Source organism: Brachycentrus maculatus, unplaced genomic scaffold, assembly GCF_059751285.1.
Source record: "Brachycentrus maculatus isolate JH-2025_06_01 unplaced genomic scaffold, ASM5975128v1 h1tg000005l, whole genome shotgun sequence".
NCBI lineage: Eukaryota > Metazoa > Arthropoda > Insecta > Trichoptera > Brachycentridae > Brachycentrus > Brachycentrus maculatus.
The window spans coordinates 450001-477139 of NW_028280760.1; the positions used below are offsets into that span (position 1 = coordinate 450001).

The 27139-nt window shown below is 31.8% G+C and overlaps 1 protein-coding gene across 4 annotated transcripts in view; it reads left to right on the plus strand.

The window, feature by feature from the left end:
• The window catches only part of LOC148313767 (RNA-binding protein 38-like), a 72778-nt gene that overhangs the window by 26133 nt on the left and 19506 nt on the right, over positions 1–27139 (plus strand). For 2 of the 4 annotated variants that reach the window (XM_088278327.1, XM_088278335.1), the window contains exon 3: positions 17367–17426. The exons of the other annotated variants lie outside the window; for them this stretch is intronic. In XM_088278327.1, coding sequence (XP_088134453.1) covers positions 17367–17426 — 60 coding nt within the window. The remainder of the gene's footprint in view (positions 1–17366; positions 17427–27139) is intronic. 4 annotated transcript variants of the gene reach the window in all.

Consider the following 27139-nt stretch of genomic DNA (forward strand, 5'->3'; position numbering starts at 1 on the left):
TAAATCAATATTTGACTGAAAAAAAACGCTGATATTTCTAGAGACCGTCCTGGGAAACGAACCAGGAGACATTGGTGGACCTAAATATTACATTGAGTAAGATGTCCAATACTCAAGATGATGGAGTATATACATCTAGCACATGTCGCTCACTCCTTTCAAGAACGTCATAAATCAAAAATCGTCAATTTTCAGTTGCGCATGTTTTCAGAATACCTAGAAAATGTACTATATCCCAGCAAAACCGGCATATTTTTAACTTAATATTTACCCGCTACAGGGCAGAAAAAGTTGTTTTTGCATTTTGAAGAAAATGCATTGTTTAATTTTTTATTTACAAAAACTAAATGTTTTTCAAATGGAGAAAAAACCTTCAGGATTTACCTAAAAAGATCAGATACACAGTAAAAAGTTCAATAAGTGGCTTGATATTTATTTTTGATACATTGTATTATATTTTACAACTTTAAAAACGTTCTCCTGAAAAATCAAGTTTTTTGATTTATGACGTTCTTGAAAGGAGTGAGCGATGTAGCACATACAGTATAGTATAATTGTAAATAACGGTGTTTGCATTCACAAATTCATATAGTGTACAAAAATATTTTGTTTGATGGATTGATTTATTTCACGGGATTCAGAATGACATAAGTATCCAGAAATAGAAAAACACACACTACTTTGCATAATTTATGATAAATAGCCGCTTAAAATAATGCATTTTCGTTACCGATCGTTTGAAAGGAAAAAAAACGAATAGTAAAAAAATCACTTCTATTTCTCTTGACTTCTCCGAAAATCGAATCCGGGACCTCCATGGTGGTTATAAAACGCACTTACTCGTTCACTACACAAACAGACAAAAAAATAATACTCAAATAATTTAAAAGTCAACATTCGAGAACTCATAAACAAAAAAATGAAGTAATCAAAAACTCGAAAACTCTTCTTATTCTCCTTGTGGCCTGTTTTTAAGAGGAATTAACCTACTGCGATGTCGATTCCCAGCTGTCAGTCCATCTCTTTGGGAGTCGTCTACCTCGGGGCTGGCCGTGCAATGCAATGTCAGGTAGTCTGGATGGTTCCATTCTCCTCTATGCACATACCATTGTCTTCTTCGTTGCCTTCCCCTCCTTATGACATCTTAAACTCGCATATTTTTCTTATTCTGGTGTTCCTTATTCTATCTCGTAGACTCCTTAGAGCCCGATATGCTCCTTAGAGTCTTCATTTCTAACACTCTTAGGGCGTATTTTGTTATTGCGGTGTCCGCTCTGCATTCGATGCCATATGTCATGATGGGTCGCACACAGATTTCATATATTTTAATCATCCTGCCGATCTTCATGTTAGGGTTTTTTAGGTCTCAAAAACTCACGTTTGTACGTTTGTTTCACGTAATTTCTTTGCTTATCGAAATCGTTAAAATTTTTAATTAAAATTGTTATATGTTTCAAATACATTTTACGATTCAAAGTTAACTTTTTACTGTAATTCCAGGCCTGGTAACTTCTCATATTCATTATTTAAAAATCTTAACGTTGTTACTTGCATTTCCCCCCTATACAAGTGCACCCTTCTTCCCTCCTTCCTCTTTCTCATTCTCCCACCTTCCCCTTCACCGCCCCGTTCCTTCACACCATCCGGTGCCGATATTTCTTTCTTCGGCCGAGATCCATCACGTGTTTTATGGGACTATTTTTAGTTCGTTAACGCTTTCGGATGCTGTCGATTATGTCCGAACCAGGGGTCATCAATCTTGTAAAGAAATAAACCTGCGCATTAATTCCGGATTTAATAAAATAAAATAAAAAATTAAACGTAAAAAATAAATATAAGTTTAAGTATTCAAAATTAAATATTATGACAATGACTACAGCCTGTTGTCTTTGTTCCTCCTGCCAAAACAGCTCCTAACCCCTCTTTTTATCCTTCAACGTCCCGAGGACACAACAAAATTTAGACTTAGCTTCACATACGGTGTTTGAAAATGATGCGGAATGCATCGAAACACGTGTCACAATAGATTTTAATAAACAGTGGTATTAACCAAGTAAAACTTAAGCTAAAATACATTATTCATGTGTGATTAATTTTATTTTTCAATGTATCTTGCAAAACTACTTATGAGCAACATATAATTTTCTGGTTACAACTTACCAAAGCCAAACCTGTACTAACAATTATACTGACAAATGACAAAATATTTATAATACATGTGTACCTTAGAAAACAGCGCAGTGGTATTTCAGCACACATTATGCAGATTCGACCTTCGTTCGGTATGAATGGTCTAGTTTCTAGATAATATTATTGCGGAGTATTGAAAATTCTATACACGATATGCTAATTTGATGTGCATTTAAAAAATAAAACAAAGCGTGCATTATTAACCGATATTCTTTTGTATGTCCCGCTACATATTTGTTGACATTATGACACGGAAGTCTATATTTCTATGACAAGTTTTAGTAGTTAAAATATTACCAATATCACACCGATGGTCAAATAATAATACTGGCGTCACCTTACTATGCTGAGGTCATTTAAGAAGTACAGTGCCTTTTCAGTGCAATTCTTGTGTAAACCGTAAATCTTATAATTAATTTCACAGCCGTATTTTGCTGTATAAAATTTATCGCATTTCGATTTTAGTATCCCTGACAATGTAAAAGATGTTATTTCTGTTTTATAGTCAAGGGTAATAGAAAAAGTCAAGAATAATAGTAGACTTTCAATTTCTTACGGTATCGGTAGAGAACTACATCAATGAACACAGCTTATATTATTACTGTTTTTTATTGTTGTCAAAGTTCGATATATTTGTGTTTACTATTATAGTTCTTAATTTAAATATATTAACATTTACACGATCGAGTGATATTAAAATCAATAATAAACTTTAACTACCGGCGTCTACGCACGCCGACAGGCCATAGTTTTTTTAAAAAAAATGTTTTTTTTATTTTCAACGAAGGTGTATTTTTTTGAAGGTTAGAAATGACAATAATAAATTTAAATATTGAACTTTAAATAATCATTAATAGTTGAATAATAATATATACTTTTAAGTAAAAAAGGAACCCTTGAGGTCATTTATTTGTATAATGATTGAAAATTTTAAATAAAAGTAACAAATGTTCATCTTTTTCAATTATACAAAATACTATATTATATGTAAGAATTATACTTAGTATTCACATATGAACAATTATCACAAAACAGACGTGTTCTCGTCATTGAAGACATATTGTTCTTGATTTTTTACCCAAATAACACGTATATTTTCATTTTGAGGCATATCTCGTATTTTTAACCTTCCTTTTATATCTTCCCGGCTTCAACCTGATTAGGTATGTCAGATCCTAGTATTTGCGGTGAACTTTTGAAATGTGGGGTAAACTCTAATGTTTTGAAGGAAAAAAACTAATTAATTTCGGATATATTTTTATATATATATATATATATATATATATATATATATATATATATATATATATATATATATATATATATATATATATATATATATATATATATATATATATATATATATATATATATTTTTTTTTTTGAAATATCGCACTATGTAATAAATATTTTTTTTACGTATAGTGAGCTTAAGATTTCCTAGCAATATTATGTATTAACTGTAATTAGTAATTTTTTTGTGCGATGAGCGAATATTATTACAATACTCCTTCGTAGTCACTACCAATATATTATCACTTACTTCCCGTTCTTCCTGTTCATGTATAGCTTTTTTAATATCTTCCGCTTTACTTTGAACTATCTAATGAGATAAGAGCTATCAATGGATAAGAATGACGGTAAATTCTAATTGTATGTAAGTGCTAAAATAATTAATGCAAGTAGTATGCGTTATCACTGAGGGCATGTTTTTGCTTTTCGCTTTATTACCAATTTGCGAGTGTTTGTAATAAGGTTTATTATTAGAGTAAAATGTTCGTTTTAATCGGAAAGTAACTGACAGAATTGGTGTTCTTATTACTTATTCGAGTTCAAGCAACACTTTCCACACATTAGTAATATGAATAAGCTTTTACATTGCTTGAAAACACGCTGATCCATTTGGTCGTTCGGCTTAGTTCAACATACCCGTATTCGTAGATACTAGTAGTACCATTCGGACATGATTCATGCGTTGTTTATCGAAACATCAACTGAGACACGAATATTTGGATATATAACTTTCAACGAAAATGTATTGAGGAAGCCATATCCGTATGCGCGGAATCAATACATCTTTAACAATACGCCGATGACCCCTGTAGAGTTAATATGTCACAAAAGAAATACCATTCGATTTTTATTTTATCGTCTGTTAAAATTGTCATAAAACTAACATTACATTTTTATTTACATCTCAACGTTGATGAAAATGTTTTTGAGATGGGTTTATGGAGGCTTGGGTATTAACAAGGCTTACGACCTGTTATTTACCTTTGTACACAGTAATGGTCACCATTCTACCCGTGATTGACAACCATATTACTGAACTTTCAAAAGTTTAATATTATAAGTTACAAAAACAATTTTCAGGGTAGAGATTTAATTATTAAAAAAGAGACCTTTATTTATTTTACATGCGAGATTCGTTATTGAGTTTTTTCATGTACTAAGAAACGCCCAAAAAAATATATTTTTTAACGTATTTACTATTTGGTATGTATAATTAATGTGTGCAAAATCAAAATTAAAATCTTGATCAACAATGCTGAAATTGGGTGAAATTCAGCATTTGTGATTAAATTTTTGACATATTCGTAATATTGTTAGAAAATATAATCTGCATAATAAATTAAAACGGGAAATAATATTTGACGTTGAAATTTGACATACTGTTGGCCTGTCAGTGATGGCGCCGAGATTATAATAACCTATCATATCTCGACGCCATGAATATTTTAAACCTTCTCATAGAGAATAAAGGGTAGCTTAAATACTTGCTAATAATTTAAAACGTAATATTCGTTATTTTACTAGTTTTATTAATTGTGAATCCATATAAATGGCAGTGCAATATAAAATTGAGTGCAGTAAGCAGACGCTTACTTTGACCGAATTGGATTGCAAAGGCACCCTTATTATGAATTTTCAAATTGTCTTTGAATTTTAAACCGGTTTAAAAAAATACAGACATCTGAATTATTCTTAGATAAATATGTAACGGTCGTTGATTATTGAATCCTTACAGACGTTATGAAAGTCTGTATTAAAACACGCATTTTACGCATTCGTCGAAGGTTCTTTTTAATAAGCCAAGAAAACAAGTTTAAATATAAAAAAAGCACTTGTGTAAGAAGACCACTTTTTTGAGTTTAGTTTGTAAACACGACTAGTTTAAAAAACTACGGATATTCTCATCAACAGGTGAAAAAACAAACATTTTAATATGTAATGCCACAAAATTAATGCCGAATCGATGAATGAGAAAACTAGTTATATAGTTTCTTGAAAAAATAATACAAAATATATTATGTTGCATCCATGCGATTCATCATACCCCTTAATAATAATCATTTTTAGTATAAAATACTGCATTATCATTATTAAAAAATATATATATATTGCTTGTTGTCATTTAATATATTTATTATTTTATAGTTTATGCACTATGCTATCGCTTTCATGTTTCATCGATTTCCTTTTTAATCGATAACTGTTTACAATGGGGGAGACAGTTGTATCACATATTAGGGGAGAACCAAACGAAAAAAAAGCTTTCCAACTGGACATTTCTAATACTGTTGTTAGGACGTGCATAACCTGATAAAATAATGCTTATTTGAGTCGTTCACTACTGAATTAAGATTTTTAATTGATATTTCAAAACAGATAAAAGTAGTTTGTGTGAATATGGAAATTTGAGTATTAACAGGAAAGTATTAACGCTGTGTAACATTGACCATTCTACCCATGATTGACAACCACATTACTGAATTTTCGGAAAGCGGTATTTGCTTTAATTAAAAGCACCATTTGCATTTTTTCGAGACAAATAATGTTGTTTCTCTTTTTTGTTTCTCAATCAAGTTTGAAATTGGGTGACGTGTTTTTTTTTTTAATTTATAATTAGATTTGAACGAAATTGGAAAGTAACTGAATCAGCGAAAAAAAATTACTAAAAGTAAATATTAGATAATAACATATGTAGAGTCACAAGTGGATTAAATAATGGCATTGGATTGATTCTGGGTGAGTATTGAAAATTGAAGTAAAAAAAACGCATCCTTTTTGTAGACCTATCTAGTAATTGAACCGAAACCCAATTAAACATGGAGACCAATGTACTAATCTCAAGATCACCGAGACAGTTAATGCACTAGTAAATGTATGCAAAAAGAACTCCACCGACAAGACACGCAAGGTGGCTTGGTGGATCTCTGTAATTTAAAAAAAAAATCTGTTTAAAATTGTTTTTAAAATAAATGTATAAAATTTATGTTAGTAAAAAATATATATTAATAAAACATATAAAAATGAGTATACACAAGCTCGTACTCATTTCTATTGTTTTTTGATTCACGGTATATTAGCGAGATTCATTTTAACTTAAAGAATTCATCTGGAAGAATAAACTCATGCATATTGGAAGCAAAGTAATAATATAAAAGACAAGTGTAAGACCGATTGCCACACATAGGATAGAGACCAGAGCAAACACAGCGAGAACCGAATGTGTCTAACAACTTCAGAAATGAAGACATTAAAACGCGTTACGAGACAAAATAAGGAAAGCGATGGCGTGACGCTGGTAGTCCGCATCACATGATACTGATGTCTTATGAGATTTATGGGAAGTTATAAGAAGGAAGAAGAAGAAGAAAAATCTCTCAAGAGACTCATGTGAAGTTATATGAAGGAAGAATAATTTTAATTTGAGATTGTTTCGACCCGTGAATCGAGATATTTGTCTCCTTTCTAGTATTTTTATTGGCACGTTTTAACACGGCATCGTAACCTCCACTGGCTCGGGTAGTTATTTAATGCACAAATATTAATACCCCCACGTATTAACGCACGTGGTCTGCAGCGTGCCGTCACACGCAGGGCCGTCCGGGGGGTGACCGCCCCCCGACCGGAGCCCAGGGGGCGCGCCCGCCGCCCCCGCCCGGCACTTGTGAGGCTACCGAGGATCTCGTTACATCGATCGATCATACTTCGGCTCTGTAATGCTGTCACTTTTCAATTTTCCATTGGAAACGTTGTACAATACTTACAGTAGGTACTAAATAATTTATTTTGACAAAAAAACTCGCGTAATATTTAAATAAACTATACGTAATACGGAAAGCGATGTTAATTTGAAGCCATGACATACTATAATGCTTACAAAGGTTTAAACATGATAAAAACTCTTTTTTTATATTGAAAAATGGTACATTGTTTGAAATTTTCATAGATGTACGTAGGTAATTACCATTTAAACACCCATATCAATCTCATGAAATAATCGGATTAGCTGAAAAAAACATTTAATTGTGTTTAAGTCGCTAACTAACTAATCATCACACCGCTTCTCCGCAGGGGTAGGCAGACAGAAAGAACGCCATACCACTCTGTATTTGAATACATTCTTTATATCTTCCACATTCACGCGTCTCCTCATACATACCCGCCGATTATTTCTCCTCCTCACCCGGCCGCTTTCAAGTATTTGACACACCTGATCATCCCAAGTTTTGTCTCTGCTTCTATATCCAAATACATTCGCCCATACGCTAAAAATAAAGTTTTGGATATTTGACATTGTTTTTAAGCTATGTAATTGAACAGAAAAGGAAATACAATATATATCACGATAAGAAAGCCTAAGCCATTTTGAAAGAACTCTTCAGACAAGGGCGCTTCCCTCGACTTAACAGGTCACGTAGCTTCGCATTGATATTCGGATATAGCACAGTTATAATAGCAATCGCTTTGCAACTTGTTTTATGCTTATCGCGTCCTCCCTCCATTACCGACAGGATCTCCTATCTCCTGTACAAACAGGACAACTTTGAGCAGGTGACGGTTAAAATGCAAATTGGACGCGACACTGGGAACAGATACGGAGGAAAACACAGCGAACCAAACCACCGATAGGCCAACAGTCGGAACAAAGGAAATCCGTCTGCGTAACGGTGTCGGACGTATTGTCATGGAATTGCAGATATGGAAAAGGTTCTTAACCCGAAAAATAACACGAAACTGATCAAATAAATAATTACCGATCCTTAGAGAAACCTGTTGTTTTACGACATCACTATAATAATTCTGATTCAATTTATTCTGCATACGAGAAACTCCATCAACTAAGAAAAATGATAAATTGTTCACGGTTTTTCAAAAATTGTTTAAAATTCCATCAAGATTTACGAATCATCATGACCAAAAATACATTTATTTTTTATGCAGCTTTTAAAAATCTTACTATAATATTATACTTTTCTACTTTTAACTGACATTCTGAGTACCTACTTAAAGCAATTATTAGTCAACGAAATAAAAACACAATCATCTTTTATCTACCTTTTGAATAAGTGTTATCTATCATATTCAGCAGATATGGGTGAAGGGAGAAGAAGATTTGAATTATATGAAGGTACATTTCCGATTTTTTATTTACAAATCAAATTTTCGGTTAATTTTTCAGTTTTGTAACAAATCTGAAACCCTTCACGCGATAAATGATTTTTTTTAACTCATTGCTCCAAACTAACTAACAAACGCGTAAACGACTTATTTACGAAAAACCAGCTATTTTCGGCCGAGAAATTTAGATATGACTACTGATAGCTAATCGATAAATATGTTTAAATTGCACGATAAGAGTCCATTACCGATATTACTACTCACTTGTAACGAACGCCATATCCGTACATTTGGGTAATATGACAAAACTAAAAATCAGCACTGCTAGTGAGTGGCATTACATAAAATTCAACATAACATACATTGGACTACCGTCATATTATGAACTCGGGTGCCGTAAATTTGTTCAAAGTTACACGATATAGATTATATTCTTCGGCAGAGGTGTTCGGCCGCTTTATTCACATGAATATTTATTCGAAACACACACTGAAATGTTTACAAGAATTTTCAAACAGCTGTTCACACTTCACACTATATGGACTTGCGGGTAAATACCTACGTACGATATACGCCATACTGTACTACGTGTATGTACGTACAAAAACAGTAGGTATACATATTGCGTCTTCTGTTATATGACAGGGATGAACTGTAATAACATCTTTAATCAGTGCCGGATTCACCCTGGGGATAAAAAGGAATAGCGAAATGGTCCCTTCTACGCCATAAGTGTTTTAATTTATCCTGCATAGTAATTTTAAAACTGTAAATTTGATGTATCGTTACAAAGTAAATGTTTACAGTGAACACCAGTTGTTTTATTATTCGGCCCTATTCACACCACCGTTTCTCTCAAGTAGCCTTTTGGCCTAAAATAGGCCAATATTTTGTCTTTATCATGAGAAAAATAAATCAAAGAGATACTAACAAAATTTTAAGAAATTTCATAATATTATTATATATTATATATTTCAAAATAAAATATATTTTCAGACACTGTAAGGAGTTCAGTAATACCATTAAAATTCCAGAAAAAATAATGTTTTAAATTATTTCTTCCCTTTGATTTGATTGATGCAAAGTCTTTATTTGTTGAGGACTCCATAGATTAGACTCAGACTATCACAGAATAATTAAATAAAGCGCTTTTACGTTTATTTTTTTGCTGATACTTTGTGGTACATTTTATAAACTTTTGGACCACTTTTTGGCCCGTTTATTTACAACCGCCAAATTCAACAAATTACAACAAACACCTTGAATTTTTCAGGGGTGGATACATACCGGAATAGAAAGAGTATGCATTCATTCCTAAATGAACCAACAAAAAAAGTGGTTAAAAACAAAGTTTGTGTTTTATTAATTTTGTAAAGTAAATGAGTGCTTTTTATGTCCATAATTATTTACCAATAAAATAAAAATTTCCTTAAATTTTCTTGACTGAAACAGTATGGCTTATTGCTTACCTATCTATTTCTTAATCCTGACAAGGTAGAAAGCATTCATACGAATAACACTAATAAGGTTTTCTAGCGTCTACTCTAAATCAATAAAAAATAATAAAATAATTCCATGTGAAGTTGTTAACAATCGCGAACGGAAAGTAAAACTGAGTGTGAAAATAATTTAGTATTGGTACTTTTCGTACACGAGAATAAAAGTTATTATCCAAACCATTTTATGTATTCAGAGGGGTGTTTAAATTACATCCCTGACCCTGAACCTTCCATAGATGATAAATCCGAGGGATGAGGTTGCTAAAATGTTTCCATCTCGTTCCACGATGAAATCGGAAAAATTAAATAATAAAAGTTTTGTACAATAAAAAAAAATATATATTTTCAATATATTTTATTTGACCTTGACTGGGTTTCGTCGTTACCTACATCACCAGTCTGATGATGTCGGTAACGAAGAAACCCGGTCACTGGTCAAATAAAATAAATGTGGAAAAAACTATAAATGTAGTTGTTATTTTATTATATGAAATGCAGTTTCACCAAGAAATTTCAGTACAAAACTTAATTTTAATTTTAAAAAAATTCTTCAATACGTGTTCTTTACTCAACTTAAAAGATCTAATTTTCCGATAATTAAAAAAATTGTATAAATAAATTGTTTGTGTTAATTATTATAATTTTTAGTACAATTGCATCTAATAACAAATATTTTTATTTCATATTATATATATCATTTCACTCTTATAGTCGATCCACTCGAAATAAAACCGAACATGGCGATTAGTACTTTTATTCATATTTGGGTAAGGAACTCAAATTCGGTCGTCTCTCAATTTAAAAATTGGGTTGCACCGACGCGCATTTCTCCTGTATCACTACCTACCCTATTTGTTAATAAACTCTGCACAAACCATTAGCCAAAGCGTTAGTCACCCCATTGCAAAAAAAAATCTAATATAACAACCCCTTAGTTCCCCCGTTTAATAGTTGTATGTAAGGCAGTATGTTGAATGCTGTAAGTTAAGCAAGGCAAATCTTGTTGAGTTTCAGTAAGTACAATAAGTTTAAAATAATCAAAATATTTTCAGTCTTATTCCTCATTTTTATGTTTGTTTATCCACTGTTGGACGTGGCTTCCCACAAAGTATAGCTTTTCCTCCGGTGTTGCTCCATTCCTGCTGTATTTCTTTAATCATATCTCCAACTTTTTGTAGTTACTTTAAAAAAATCTTTTCAAAATTATCGCTGTTATATACTTTTCCATAGAGCTCATATTGCATACCTCATTGATCTCCTAAATACCTTTTTCGCCCCTACCTGCACCCAGTAGTGCATAGGGAACTATATTGGACCAACGTGATGTTAACTATATCGTCAGGAAGCCCAAGATGAAAAATATTTCTGCCATATGAAAATACGGAGCAGAAATAGTACCAACTATATGGTGTTTTTGCGCTAGCGATTAACGACAATTATTAGTATTAATACAAACCGTTCATAAAAAGTTATCGAATCTTCTTTGAGAATGAATCAGCTCTGTTGGGTTCCCCATAAAACTATTAAATATTTAAAACAAGCAATTTGTCCAATGAAACCTAAAATGCTAAAACGAAAAAACACGATAATGCTTCATATAGTTGCTCGTTACACCCCATTTTTACGGGGAGTAGAGACGTGTGGTAACACAGACCCCCCCTTTCACATTGCACATTGTCTCTCTACGGAGAAGGGGGTCTGTACACCTCCCCCCGCCTCCCCACCCCCCGCCCCCTGTTGTTCTACCCCTAACCAAGAACTAACCCCTCGCCGAACTCTCCCTGTAAAGTATTTAGTAGCCCAGCCGTGTTTGGAATGTCGCCGTCAATTCAGGGACGCCACATCAATTCTACATGAACTAAAAAATTACACACTATATTACTTTCATTACTGGTTGATGTCCTGGATAACTACCGAGCGTGACTTTTGGACTATATAATGGGTACTTATAATATTAATTAAGAATAAGAAAACTAGAATGGCAAAATAACCGCTAAGGCACTTTGGGTTACATACCCGTACTCGTACAAGCTCGTAATAGAAGCTTATACGAGTAGTACGTTTGCGTACGTAATAAGAGTTTGTAGTACGTTTGCGGCAGTTTCTAATATAACCACCGTTATAGGAGAAACTGCCACAAACGTTATAGGGGAAAACCTTATATGAGTGTACCTTATAGGGGTGTTAACTGTAATGCATATTTACAAAATATACAAATATGATATAAATTTACAATCATCTGAATAAATTTTCGCGTGAAAGTATTACTTGGTTTCAAATTACTACCGCTGGTAATTCAATATAATTTTCTCATCATTTGGAATCTTATAAAAGTCTTATAATTAGCTCCAACCTTGTACTATTTATTAATTTCTACGTCTTTTTTGGAATATGTCATCTATATATAGATCTCCCAGAAATAAAAGGAATCGTTAACCTATGACGTAAATTCCACCGGTCCAATTTATAAATAACTAAGTATCACTTACTAACTATTACAAAGGTGTTTCCAACGCATGTTAAATATTGCATAAAGGTTGAGAATAATTGTCACTCTTTAGAAGCACTGACTTTGTGATTTTTTATCTTATTGCAACTTAATAATAAATCGGTTTCAAAGCCATGGGGAATAATCTTTGAATTAACTCATATTAATCATTTAAATGTCACGTAAAAACCTTTTTTTTAAATAAAATAATATTTGATTCATGTTTAAGTTCAAAATTTCCCCTCTAATTTTATATTGAACGTTAAAATATCACACCACATTTTTTTATGTTGAACAATTATGTAATGTTTGATTTTAGATTAGGATCAGAATGATTTAAATCGGAATTCATTTGACATTATTTTTTCATAGTTAATTTGTTTTCAATTAAAATAAAAAATAGTTTTTTTCTAATCTACTATAAAATAATATTGAGAATATTTATTATTTTTACTTGTTAAAATTAAAATTCATGAATTCTAATTTTGTTTTACAATATCTTGAAACTTTTCGGAATGATTGCCACAACTCTCAAATATAAGGAAGACTCGAACACAAAGATTGATTATGATAAACTTTTTCTATAATACTCGTATTACATATATTGTTTTGTATGACAGGACCTCTCAATGATAATATATTCATTAGTGCAAAAATAAAACCTTTAAAATTATAGTGCTGCATACATTCCATTCATGTCATTTTATATTATGTTAATCTAAAAAAGAAAAGAAAAGAAAAAAAAACACGAAAATAAAAATAAATTGTATTACCAACGAACATAAATAACAAGTGTAAGTCCCTCTTCAAGCACAAGAGCCCAGTCTCTTTTTTGGTGAGAACTGTGTTTTAATTTTAAGATTTTAAGAAGAAAGGTTTAGAAAATGAATTAAAATTACACATAAAAAACATCTATAACAATATTATATATATATTTTTTTAATGTCTGTAATTCCACAAAGGTATTGTTTAGTAACCCTGCTTTGTAAAAAGTCGGGTATATTCTCATATTTAATTCAGAGGATTACCTTAATAGAACACTAGTGGAAAACAAAAATATGGCATGAAAATTCGTGTTCGAAGAAATATTTTAACAACTTCTCAGCTACAAATAGGACATTTTTTCAAAGTATTCCTTCTTCTCCTTAATTTGTCCAAATATATCATTTATATTATTAGTTACATATTCGAATGATACTAAGTAGCGATTTTTCGTAACCAATTCATGGGCTAGCAATAATTTAAGCGCAAAATAGCTTTTTTTAAATGTGTGGGAGTACAATCGATCAAATGCTTCAATCAGTAATCAAATTTATCTTATTTTTTTGAAGAAAGTTGTGTATTCCTTTGAACTCCTTGTAATTGCGAGATCATCTTTTCAACTTCTGTACCACTGTTATATTTAAACATTGATAAATTTGATTCATGATTGATGTTTTTGATCGATTATACTCTTACTCATTTTGATGTGTATTTATTTTCCCACTATATGTATATAGCGATATATATTTTATATGTAGCGGAATGAAAATAAATACAATGTGATGCTAATAATGCAGTTATAGATATACATACTTAAAACAAGAATATATACATAAAGTTATAAGAAATATATTATGTAAAACAGACACACACACATACGAACACACACAGACATTCGCATATATTAACACGATTTGAACTCCGTATTAAGCCGTACTAAAAAATCGTTCTAGCAATATTAACGCTAATTTATATTTGGAGAACAAAATTTATACGTTATCATAAATGTATTAACGTATGTATAATATTTGAATCGGAGAGAGTTTATTTGATAATCGTTTTTAAAAAATAAAAGTTTTATCAGTCTAGTGCGAGTGGACTAGGCGGAAATAATTTCATGCTGATATTCTGACGTAAACTTTTTTGTAAATCTAGTATTTTTTTTTAAGCAAAAAAATATTTCGTAAATTTTGTCATAGCTATTTGCACACATACAAGTCCATGATTTGAGGTGACAGATGGTTATTTTTTTAAGTTGAATAAAAAAAGTATTTTTCGTTAGTATGGAAATTTCCCTGATTGAGAAAGGTATTGAAAATCTACACATGACATTAATATTTAAAAGTTGACAATCAGTTATAGTCAGCTTGTAATTATTAGAGTAAAAACTATGTACGAACTTTCACTTAATTGAATTAATGTGTACGTTCTTGGTATAAAACTGTAACACGTCCTTCTATTTCTTATATTTGTCGACAAGAATGACACTCACTATTTTTCATTCCTTTTATTATTATTTACCTTTAATTTTCTTAATTTCGTGGACTAACATTTCTGACACTTTTCAGCACACTCATTACCTGATTAGAAAAGTGACATAACTAATTACTATTCACGTGTAACAAAGACACAAAACAGACATTCGTGTCAATAAAAATAAGTAGGTACTACATTATTAAAAGCAATGTTTGATGTTAATGAAATGATAACGGCGGGCATTACTTGAAGAGTAGCAATCATAATCGTGACAAGTGCTTTATAATTATTGATATTATACAAAGGGCTGTTTTTTTCACGTGGTTACGTACTCCCCACTTAAGTCATACATATTTAAGTTCGTAATAAGTTTTATTTGACAGACTGCCGGCCCGGGAATACCTAGGCTATAAAAAATAAAAATATGGTTTTCGGTTGATTGGAACAGCATGAGTATTTTCTTAAAAACATTCTTTAATATTTTACGAGAAGAATGAAAATATATCGCTTAAGTTTTCGTTAACCTACGTAGATAATATTTTTATTAAAGACTCGCTATTTGTCAACGTAGATTGTTCCACATTTTAATACATAGACTGGACCAAAAGCAAGATACAGGTTGTCCCTTTTGTAGAGCAATATCGCTATGGATATTTGCTCCATGTCTCTAATGGAGTTTTTCGAAACATAGTTTCCTTCTACTTTGAGTTTAAGCGTTTGGTTTAATTAAAATAGTAATTAAAGTACTCCTTAATTTGTCAATCTTCTTGTCATTGTTGTTCATACGACGGTTTAACAATCGAAACTCTCTGTGTTGTAATAGTGAGATTTTGAGATTAAATACATGTTATGATTTTTAGCGGAAACTTAAAAATCTGTTCTAAAGTTTCATAAAATAGAAAATTGTTAAAGCGTTTTTTTCCTTAAGTGATATAAGTACGAAGTTACTTTTTGATGTTGTATTTGAGTGATTCGTATATTGTAATACAGATTGTATTATTTTATTAATATTAAAAAAATCATTCTTATATTGTATTAGGTACTTCATAATTACTGCATTTTTTGTGCCAACAAAAATATGGTAGATACAGGATCGCACTCACCGTTTGGCCATACTAGAAAGAATATAATTATTGTTATTTTTATTTCTTATTGCTATCAAAAGTGAAATCATTGCAATATCCAGAGCATTTCTCGATTTCTTTACCTGCTGAATTCAAATTGTGCCTTAGTACGCAATAATTTTTAACGCACACACTTTATTATTCTATCAACCCATTATAGTTATTTATTGATAAACCTACTCGTAGTATAAGATAGGGGGTGTTGTGTAGTAGTATTAAAGAAGCTCTTTATATTTCCACGACATTATTTATTTTCTTTTAATTGTTTACCAAAAACACTTCATCAATCGCTTTATACAAAAACACTAAACAAAATATTATTTCTTACATTGTGTAAAATAAACATAAAAGTATTGGGAACGCAGAATAGAGTAGTGGCGGGGAAAACTCATCAGTTATTGACAGCACTTTCATTTAAGTGATTAGACTGTCTGTTTGTGTGGAGGGTTTACCGGCAGTAGTCCGTATATCCCCAGCGGGCCACTTTACCCACTCCTCCCCCGCCCACCCCTTACTACGTACCACCCGTGTACTGCCTACCTGCTTACTTATTTCTTAACTTCATGAAAAGCTTCTCCTTCTCCCGTAAAGCTGTCATCCTTAATAAAGGCCACCGGCTTTATATTTAAATACATATGTAAATATGTATGTATATATATATATATATATATATATATATATATATATATATATATATATATATATATATATATATATATATATATATATATATACATACATATAATCAAATTGAGAATTTTTTCTTTGTATTTTTAGCAATTACAGTAAAAAAATATTACATTACCCTCTGAAAAATGTTTCTGTTCCACAAATTCAAAGAACTTGTTAAAAATATATGTATAAATTACAAGTTTCTTTAATATTTCAAAAATAAAAATAATGACCTTTAGTTTGACAGTTTATATTATACAAGTCTGTTCTTTTGTTTTCACTATTTATTGCTCACTTTTTTACGATATAAATTGTATTCAAATTCCCAGATACAATAAACCATCCATAGTACCCATTTCTAATTGTGTGGACTTTATACGTGTTTTTATCCGAATTCTTTCCTATCGGTTGAATCCGAATCGATTGAAAATTTGAAATACGTGTGCGAGTATAACGCATATGAACGTACTGCGTTGTTTATTTTAGAAAGTTGTCAATGCTTTTTCAAATTATTTTTTAACAAAGTGAACCTTAGACCTTTTATGGCGTATTCTAAAATCTCACACGTTGGACCATGGAATAACGGTCATAGATTTAAACTTTTATAATATATGTATTATGAGTTCTTTTCCACAGAAATAGTTGAAGATTTGTAGAGATATTTTGAATTTAATGAAACGTAGTTGTCATAAAATGAATATTATGTAAGAAGCAATTCGTTATAATAGGTTGTGTATTTGTTTATAGTCTGGTGCCCTGTGTCACTATCCAGACCTTCTTCGCGACAATCTGACGCACTAGAACAAAGTAAGAGAAACCTTTGTTATTGGTGTACTGCATAGCTTGTATTATGTATTATTCGCTAATATAACTACTACCACCATCACACTTCACCGCAGGAGTAGGCAAAGAGGATGGACCCTGTGCTGGCATAAACTCCTAATTTCCCTTATTTCCACACATCTAATAAAACGATGTTGGCGAGACCAAATTTCCAGCTTGGTCGTGCCAAGTCTTTCTTAGCTACGCTCACCTAACTTTTTCATTCCCAATTTCCAAATTTCAAAACCATTCTCTCATTATCCGTTCATTCCACAAACGCCAACCATCCTTGATACCTGATCTAATTTTTTTCAATTATAAGCCTCTTTCTATTATTTTTCAATTTCTCCAATTTATTAAATTATATTTTTAAACTTTAAAATATAACTAATTTTTAATCTTTCAATTATTTTGCCTTAAAACTTTTAGAAATATTTTTTTTTTTCTTTTCATATTTAAAGTATTATATTTATTATTCGCTAACGCTTAGTTATTATGATGTAAAATTTATTCAAGTATGTAGTTAGATTTTTGTTAAAAACATAATTTTATCTCATTCGCTATGTAAGTATTTATTTCTTTTAAGTATCTATCTACCCCTATATTTTTCTTGAACATAGCAAATGTGTCAAAAAATTCACATACACCTACGTACCTACTTCTTCAACAGCACTTTCTAGATTATACATTATATTAATGCAGTGGATTTAATTTACATCTAAAAAAATATTTTTCCAAATAAAAATTAAATACTTGTCAGTCGGTAATATTTTACAGTACGTGGGTACACTGTGCACACGTGCATCGTATTATATTTCCGTTTGATGTTTTCCACGCTCTGTTTTTGAGTCTTAAGTTCCGAGCAACTCTTAGGAAGGTGTTGAAACTAAAACAGAACTGTGGAAGTACCCACTTATCGAGCCAGCAGTCGAAATTGATAGGTGGTAATCTAAATCATGTTACTTAATTAAACATTATATCTTGTCCCTAAAAAAATCTTTGAAATAAATAATATTAAATCCAAATGATTGAAAAACGATTTTTGGTTTGAAAATAGATGGGTCTATCCTCGGTTATTAAAAAAATCACAATTATGTATGATACAAAATTTATTACATGATCAAAATAAAATTAAATGTATCTACTATCATTTTTCGACATACAAAATCAAGAGTATATGCTTTGCTATTATTATGGATGTAGCGTACTGAATACGTTCAATAACCATACAGGCGGTCTTAGTTAAAATCCCAACCGTGTTTCGTGAAAATTGTCAGTATACATTTAAATAATAATAATTAAGTTTTACCTTTGCGTAAGTTATATCCATGATAACTATGAGTCAATACTGTACAGTGATTCAATCACCACTGAGGATAAGTACGTATGTATATAAACATACTTCTTACTTACTTCAAACTTCTTCTTGTGTCCAGTATTGAACAAAGGCCTCCCTCTTGGACTTTCACAGTTGTCTGTTGGACGCGATTGTCTTCCAGTGTACGCCCGCTATTTTCTCAATGACATCGGACCATCTTGTTTATGGCATCTTCACGCTTCTGCGTCCTGTTCTAATTCTCCAGTCAAGCCTTTTTCGTTCATCTATCCTAAGACATACGTGCCACATGACCTGTCCAGTTCCACTTTTGTTCCGCGATTATTTGAGCCACAACTGTTACCTTGGTCTTTTCTCTTGGTCTTCCAAACATTCATTTTTCGGTCTCTAGGGAATATCTTCAGCATCTTTGTGTACATATAGGGGTATAATATTGGGTGATTGGTTTTATCATATATTTTAATGTTTGCTTTGCTACTGCTTCAATTAACATACTTTGCTATTATCTGGTTTACGAACATAGGTACTTTAGGCGCAGGATATAGTCGACAGGATCAGCTCGCCATAACAAAGCCCCGGTGTTAAATTCCGCTGCTGACTAAGTACGTTTCTTTGTTTCTGCAACGAGTTTCGGATTACTCTTCACTCTCCTTTCTTCCCATTGTGATTGCCGTGAACTGTCAGTGAATCATTGTTTTCTGGTTGTTTATATTTAGAGCGCGCCTCGTCCATACAGACATAAATATTTACGCTACCTAGAACTTTAAACATTTTGGAGAAATCACCGAATTATAATTCTAATACCGACCTTCAGACGAGACTGCATAATGCACATGTACACTAAAGTTCCGCTTAGAGCGTGGCGATGTTCGGACCGATCAAGCGAGTATACCTACTTTGTTTTCTTTCTCGCGGGCACCGAACTTTGCCAACATTTGGCTTCCCTAATTTGCCATCTGAATTCCTGCTTTCTCATGTTTCAGCTTACACATTAAATTTATCAACGATTTTTGGGTTTAAAATCAAACAAAATATACTTGGGAATTTAGAAAAAAAAAAAAATTCGTTCGCTTCTATTATACTAATTACCCAAGGTTTAGGATGAAAAAAATCCGAAACATTAGCTTTTATTATTTGTAGTCCATAATATGTATAAGATTTATATTTTTCAAATGCTGAAGGTCACAATATTTTCAGTAACCCTGAAATATGATGTTAAGGGTTCAGTGTGTCATATATAATCGGCAATCCATTGAATTCTTCAAGATATCTAAATAGTGTATTATCATAAATATATGAAATAACATTAAGGAACATCTTACAACTATCCCAAAACAGTCTTTTTTTAAATCATTTGTGTTCGGTTTAAAAAAAATTTGCAAAAATCATGAATGTGTAAATAATGTACCCTTTTTAGTTTTTATTACTTGTGTTTATTTATAATTACACCAAGTAATATATCACTTCAGTAAATATGTACATTTAAAGTTTTAGCTTAGTTTTACCACTTTTATTAAAAGTAAATTATATAGGTACCTAAGTTATTAATGTAAAAAACGGTTCATAATTAATTGTAATCATAATCATTTTATACTTGTCAATCGACAATATATTGACGTCTGGAAAACGTTTGAAATATTATCATATTTACGGTAATTTAGGTATACATTATAAATGAAGGTGTCCTTTTCTGAAAGAAATTAAATGTTTTTTATGTGTTGTTGTACCTATGAGTATATATTATATGATAATAAACGAAATTACAACTTATGACAAGCTCACACTCTTCTAATTACATGATTGCTCGCTGGTTAGTATTTGGCTCAACGCACTAATGTACTAATAACATACATCAATCATTAGTGCACATCAATATTCATATTTTTACTTATTAAAACTCCGTGTATGGAAAAAAGGTGTCGGGCGAATCAACCTTAATTGACATCCTACCATTAGCATTACTTTTTTTAATATTTTATTTAATGAATAATTATAACAGACTCGTTACTCAAAACAACCTTTAATATTTATGATCGCCGGATAGATACTTTTTTCATACCCTTGTTTTATTCTAAATAGGACGAATATAAAATTTTTAACCATTATTTTAAACAATTTTTTTTCTCGGTATATACCACTGTTTCTTGAAATCTATCGAGACAAGTGTTTCGATGCATTCCGCATCATTTTCCAACACCGTACGTTTGAAAATGATGAGGAATGAATGCATCGAAACACGTCACAATAGGTTTTTTTGAAAAAATGTTATTTACCAAGCGAAACTTAAATTAAATATTAATACGTATTACTACAAAGAGACTCCGAATCAATTAATGAAATTATTATTTTAGAACCCAGGTAATCATACATAAAAGATTTTTATAACATAATAACTGCCTACACGTTTTTCAATAACGCCATCAGTGTTAAAATAATTACGTTCCATGCATAAAGCTATTTTACTGCTAATATTAATAAATCGCTTTATCAAACGACTAGAAATTGCTCGATACAATAAAAAAGTATATCAAACATTTTCATTGTTTTTCGAATCTATAAAGGCTGTTATCGACCATAAAAGTCGTTCCAGAGTTACCAATATAAATTTTGCTTTATATAGCGGATATTCTGTTCTCTAAAATTGTTTATGTCACTCTCGTCACTTTGTGCCATTAATTATTGCGCTTGTTTTGATATTTTAAAACGATTTTTTTTTCATTAATTGCTTCCGCACTTACTTTCGTCAAAACACGTGTCACAATAGATTGCAAAAATAATTGTATTTGCTACCTAAAATTTTAATTGAAAATTGATTTTTTTATAAAATTTAATATTCATCGGGAATCAAAAAAGTTGAAAAAATATTAATAATTTGCATTTATAAATGAAATGCGGTCGTGACGTTTCTTGAATGATAGAATCTAAGAGAACAAAAGTATGATAATTATTTACTCATTGTCGTTAGAAGTTTGCATTGATTTTAAGCACATGGGACATAGAGCGACAGTAATTTATTGGAGGAATCATGGTATTATCTGGATGAGGCCAGGAAACAGATAGTGAGGTTCCCTATATGATAAAGATATGGAGGCTATATGACATAAGGACCTACATTTCTATCTCGAGATCACGAGTGTTGCATTTTAGACAGGCAATCACTCGTTACAGACGCAGACAACATGACGTGAGTATTTTGCGGTCTATCCACCAAACTCGTGTCGAGATGTTTTTCATTGCTCAAGCTTGAACCTACAATGTCAGCCGTCCTGCCAATATTGGATAAACTTGGCAGACCGTCAGTCTCATTGGATCACACTTGGATGTTTATCTCTAATCGTCATTCGTAACTGTTGAGACATCCGCAGACGAACTATACTCCACTAGCTGTAATGTGTAGACAGTGTTATACGTAGCGTTTTTCAATTCGATCTAATTATACAGTCCACTGTATCAAAAATACACCCCAGTCTACCAAAAGCTTTCACATGCCTCAGTATTGTCTTGGCTATTTGTGGAATGGTAAAAGCTTTTCACGCGTACTTCGATTAGTTTAAAAACAAAGTGTTTTAAAACGTTCATTTTTAAGGATTAAAAAATCGCTATATTCAATTTAAATGATTCATTGAAATGACATCAACATATTATGGGATTGTACGATTCGATAGTTACATTGTTAGCCATGAAATGGTTAGTGGTACCGGTAATACAAGTATCAAATAATCAAACAAGGGAATATTTGCTTTAGAGACGATTTTCGGTTGAGGGTTGGCAGCAGTCCAATGAGCCAGCTGCGAGAATCTGGTCCCGTGCTCCGGGGTGTTGCGCAGCGCAGAATGACCACTAACGACTTACTACATCTGTGCGTTTATTTACAGATAAAGTAAACGTGGCGAAACATTAAGAATGTCGGAACAGTTCAATTGTTTGGAACCACCGAAATAAAAGAACTTCACACATCGAGAATTCATATTTTATAAACTTTTCTTCTATTATTATCAAAAGATCTCGCGGGAAAAATAACACGTAATTTTATTATGTTCCCAGTTATAGATCAATCGTCCTTTGAAATGTTGCGAAAATAACGATGAATTTGATTGAATTTGACGTTGATAATAATAAAATACTTATTATAGATATTAGATAATACGTAACGAGCTTTGCAGTCGATATTTCGTATTACACAAGTCCGAGTAATCCCGATTACAGGGTTGTAAGCCTGCGTGATGTACTTGGAGGTACAACCTATAACCAATCAATATGTTTGACCAGAGAGGACAAAGCACAAAGGTCAGTCCGTAGGGCCGATGCCGATGCAGGTACGAGTAGGTATGGGTATACGACCACATCAGCGAGCCGATTCTGGGTCAGTCCTTCGCATGCTCTCTCCTATCGTGACCCGCAATCATCAAATGACAGCTAGAAATAATAAAATAAATATGCCGGCACTTTCCGTCCGCTGTTTAATGAGCAAAACGGAATGCTTTGTCTGTGTTCCGATATGTATTATGGATTTTCCCATACCCTGTCAGATACCTGATTTTATCTGCCATGTAATTTTTTGATCGTATCTCCAATTAATCGAATTTAAATTATACCTGGACTTTATTTATATTGAATCCCGATTTTATGATTCCGACTATTTAACGAGAAATAACGACTAATGCATGTTAGATCTATTATTAATGACATTGTGCAGAGATTGCTCGGAGCAAAACGATTACACTTCTATAATTAGCTCGGCAATGCAAATGTTTCTGATCTAAATACGTTGTATTCCTAAACAATTCCAACTTAATTTTACTTTTTTATCATGCAATTAACCTAGCACATCGAAATAATTTGGTGATCTTTACTGTAGATCTTCATATTCATATTTAATAATAATATTCGTAAATCTGAACGTATTACCTGTAGTATGGAGTCCCAGGGTATTCGACAGCTATCGGTTTATTATTGTATAATAAATACTGATAAAATAAACTCTAGATAGGTATTTTATATATATTATAATAATGTTATGCATTTATCCAAACTCGAGTGTGAGCCGTTAATAATAAACTGAAGTGAAGTGTAGGTACAAATTTGGTTGTACTCTTGCTGCTAGTATATAGTCCCATACAAAATAAAAAGAATGATTATTGTAACACCAATGTGACAAAATAATAGCTCTGTATACCAAACATACTAACTTTCAGAACCATACCTGAACGTAACATATATTTACATGATATGTATGTAATTGGTTTGCCCCAGATACACAAACTTTTTACTTATTTTTTTTGTGACATTTGTGATGTTAAAATTATCATATTTTTCCATGATTGGCGAACACTATTCATGTAAATGTTCAAGTAAGAAAGGTTACATTTTAAATAAAATAGTATGTGAAAAAAATATTTAAAAAATTCTTCTTTAGTCTATGTATTGAATTTTTTCCGAAGATTATGCGGTTTTTTGACAAATAATCGAGAGTTTAGATTATAATATATGCGCATATGTAAATACTATATTAACGGAATCTATTATTGATACATTATTAATGATTTTTTTCACATTTGAGATTTCAAGTAATGCCTATTTATTTTTGTTTAAATGATTAAATCAAGAATCCTAAATATTACATATGAAAATATAACATATTTCCACGCACATGAACATAAAACCTTTCATTTCGTCTCGGTCATTAATCATTTTTTTTAATAATTTCAAAATATGTATATGCATACATATGTGGATAAAATATTAATTTAAAGTAATAATTTGAACATCGTCTTCGACAAGTCAAACATGTAATTTGTTTACTAACCTTCACTTATTAGCATTTTTTCTGATTACACTAGTTAGATTGATTACACTAACTTTTGATTTTTTTACTACACATTAATTTTCAAACAGGTTATTTTTAGTTTATTTCGTTTATTTAGGTAGTATTTTTTCTAGGGTTGGAAAGATTTTTATTTATTTATTCAAATTTCATGTCCAGAAAAGAAATATGTAAATTGGCGAGTCTGCTAAAAAGCAATATCTTCTTACCAAGAAAGATTGATAAAGATCTAGAAAGGAAAGTGAATGGTGCACTGAAATCAGTTATATCAAAAATTTAACTTAAATATATTTTATATTTGTTAAATAGTTATCATCGCGTTTAGTAATAATATTTGAACATTAAAGTATTTGTATATATAATAATCACATGAGGTAAATTGCATTATATTAGAAAATATTTCGCTGAACTACTTATTCCAATATCTTTATATACTTAACGGAAAAAGCCATTTATACAATAACCTCCTTATTTTCATCGCCTCGTTCTGCATTTATTATATTTTTATTATTTTTTCGTGTGACAATTTATTGATACCTGAGATGTTTTAAAGACTTTATTTATAATATATTTCAGTTTGCTTTTGTGAGAAGCCAACCTCTCACATTACAGCACTGAAAGATTCAGTAGGCAGTGACTAAGCTGTAAATTGGATCACAGTTTGGAAGCTTACTAGGAAGAATTGGGAATGTCTGGCTTTTTCCATCAAAATACTTAAACAAAAATATTTTTTCATGTTCACATTTACATAACATATAATATTAAAAATAACAGAAATAGTAAATAACAGTTGAAGATCACCTAGTCTCCATTCCATTTAGAAAAACCGGTCATAGAAATAATTTTAAAAAAGTAATATCTTTCTCATGAATATTTCTCAACTTATTATTGATATTTCAATTCTTTTTTACTCGCACCTCATCTGACTGGGCAGTTAAGAATGAGTTAAAGGGTAGCCATGCGTTTGGGGGGGGGGGGGGTGAATAATCATAATTATAAATATACTTAAAATTTACGGACATTATACTGACACATTATGTATAACAGAGGAAATGACAGTGACAGGAAAATTTGATATAATCTTTTAAAAGCAAAACATTTGTAGGTATATAAAGGAAATTATACCCGTTTTAGTAAAGATACAGTCAATTCTACTTAATTTCGTTAATTGATTCGCCAGTCACTTTGTGGTAAAATCTTTCCATTTTTAATTTAAGTGTTACTTAGTAAATACCAATATTTCTTTAAATCTACTAAGACACGTGTTTCGATGCATTCCGCTTCATATGGTGTTTGAAAATGATGCGGAATTAATCGAAACACGTGTCACAGTAGATTGTAGGAAATAGTGGTATTTACTAAGTAAAACTGAAATTAATTCTACATACACATAAATATTATGTGGTAAACGTTATTTATTATTTTGATATAAACTCTGCTTTTTTACCTGTTGATAGTACATCTTGGTGACACCTAAAATAGCATTAAACCCCATTTGAACCCGGTAGAATTCTTCGTGTCCTCAGAGCTATTTCCTATTTACATCTGTCTCCTGAGATTTATGCGCAAAGTCTTCCGATGTATGGTGAGCCGCGAGAGAAAAGTGAAACCTTCCTGTAGCGAAGGAGACATCTCGCGCTGGACGCGCTAGAATTACAAAGGAAACAGAACGCCATTCTGGCAAAGTGGTTCGTTACTCCCGAGGCCCTTCCGAGTGATCTCGCCGCACGGGGGTACGGAAATAGCCATGGCTGCCGCTGCCTGGGCGCTGCGCCGAGCGCGACAGTGTCATTTAACTCGCAAAAAAACGACTCGGTCGCTTCTGTCTTTTTCCAGTCGTTTTGTGACGGAAACTAATAAGAATATCCCTCGGGGTACTCGCTCCTGGCGCGCGTCCAATTGTTTATCCACCGCTGATAGAGCTGGCGCTAAGTGCCGTATTGTCGAGGAAGTGACAACGTTAAGTCCCGAGCTTGTTCCAACTATAAACAATTTCAGTTTCAACAAATCGCCACAAGGGCGTTCACCTCCCAGGACTATCGTGAAATATACAATGTCTTATCTCACCACCCCGTTCTTTATCTCGGGAGTTTGCAGAGATGATGTCATTCAGTCCAATCACGTTTTTTTTAAACATTTCCCATTTAAAACCCATGAATCTCCTCAAAGATATTTTCACATTTATCCAACGTTAATAGTAATTGAACATTCGTGGAAAACGTAGTTAATACTCTAGTTTCTTATAACTCTCCGGCCTGTTATACCACCCTTCCATTCTTATTACTCTCCGGCCTGTTATACCACCCTTCCATTCTTATTCTAAAAAATCAAACTACCTCGGAGAAGTAATAGGCAGAGAGAATATAACACCACACTACTCTGTCTTTACAAACATTCTTCGCTATTAATGCATCTCTTCATACATACTTGCCGATTTCTTATTCCAACTCCTGATCAATTTACTTTAATATATTTAAAGCACTTGATCATGCAAAAAAAATATCGATCTTCTTTTATCTTTACTTCCAATTACATTTG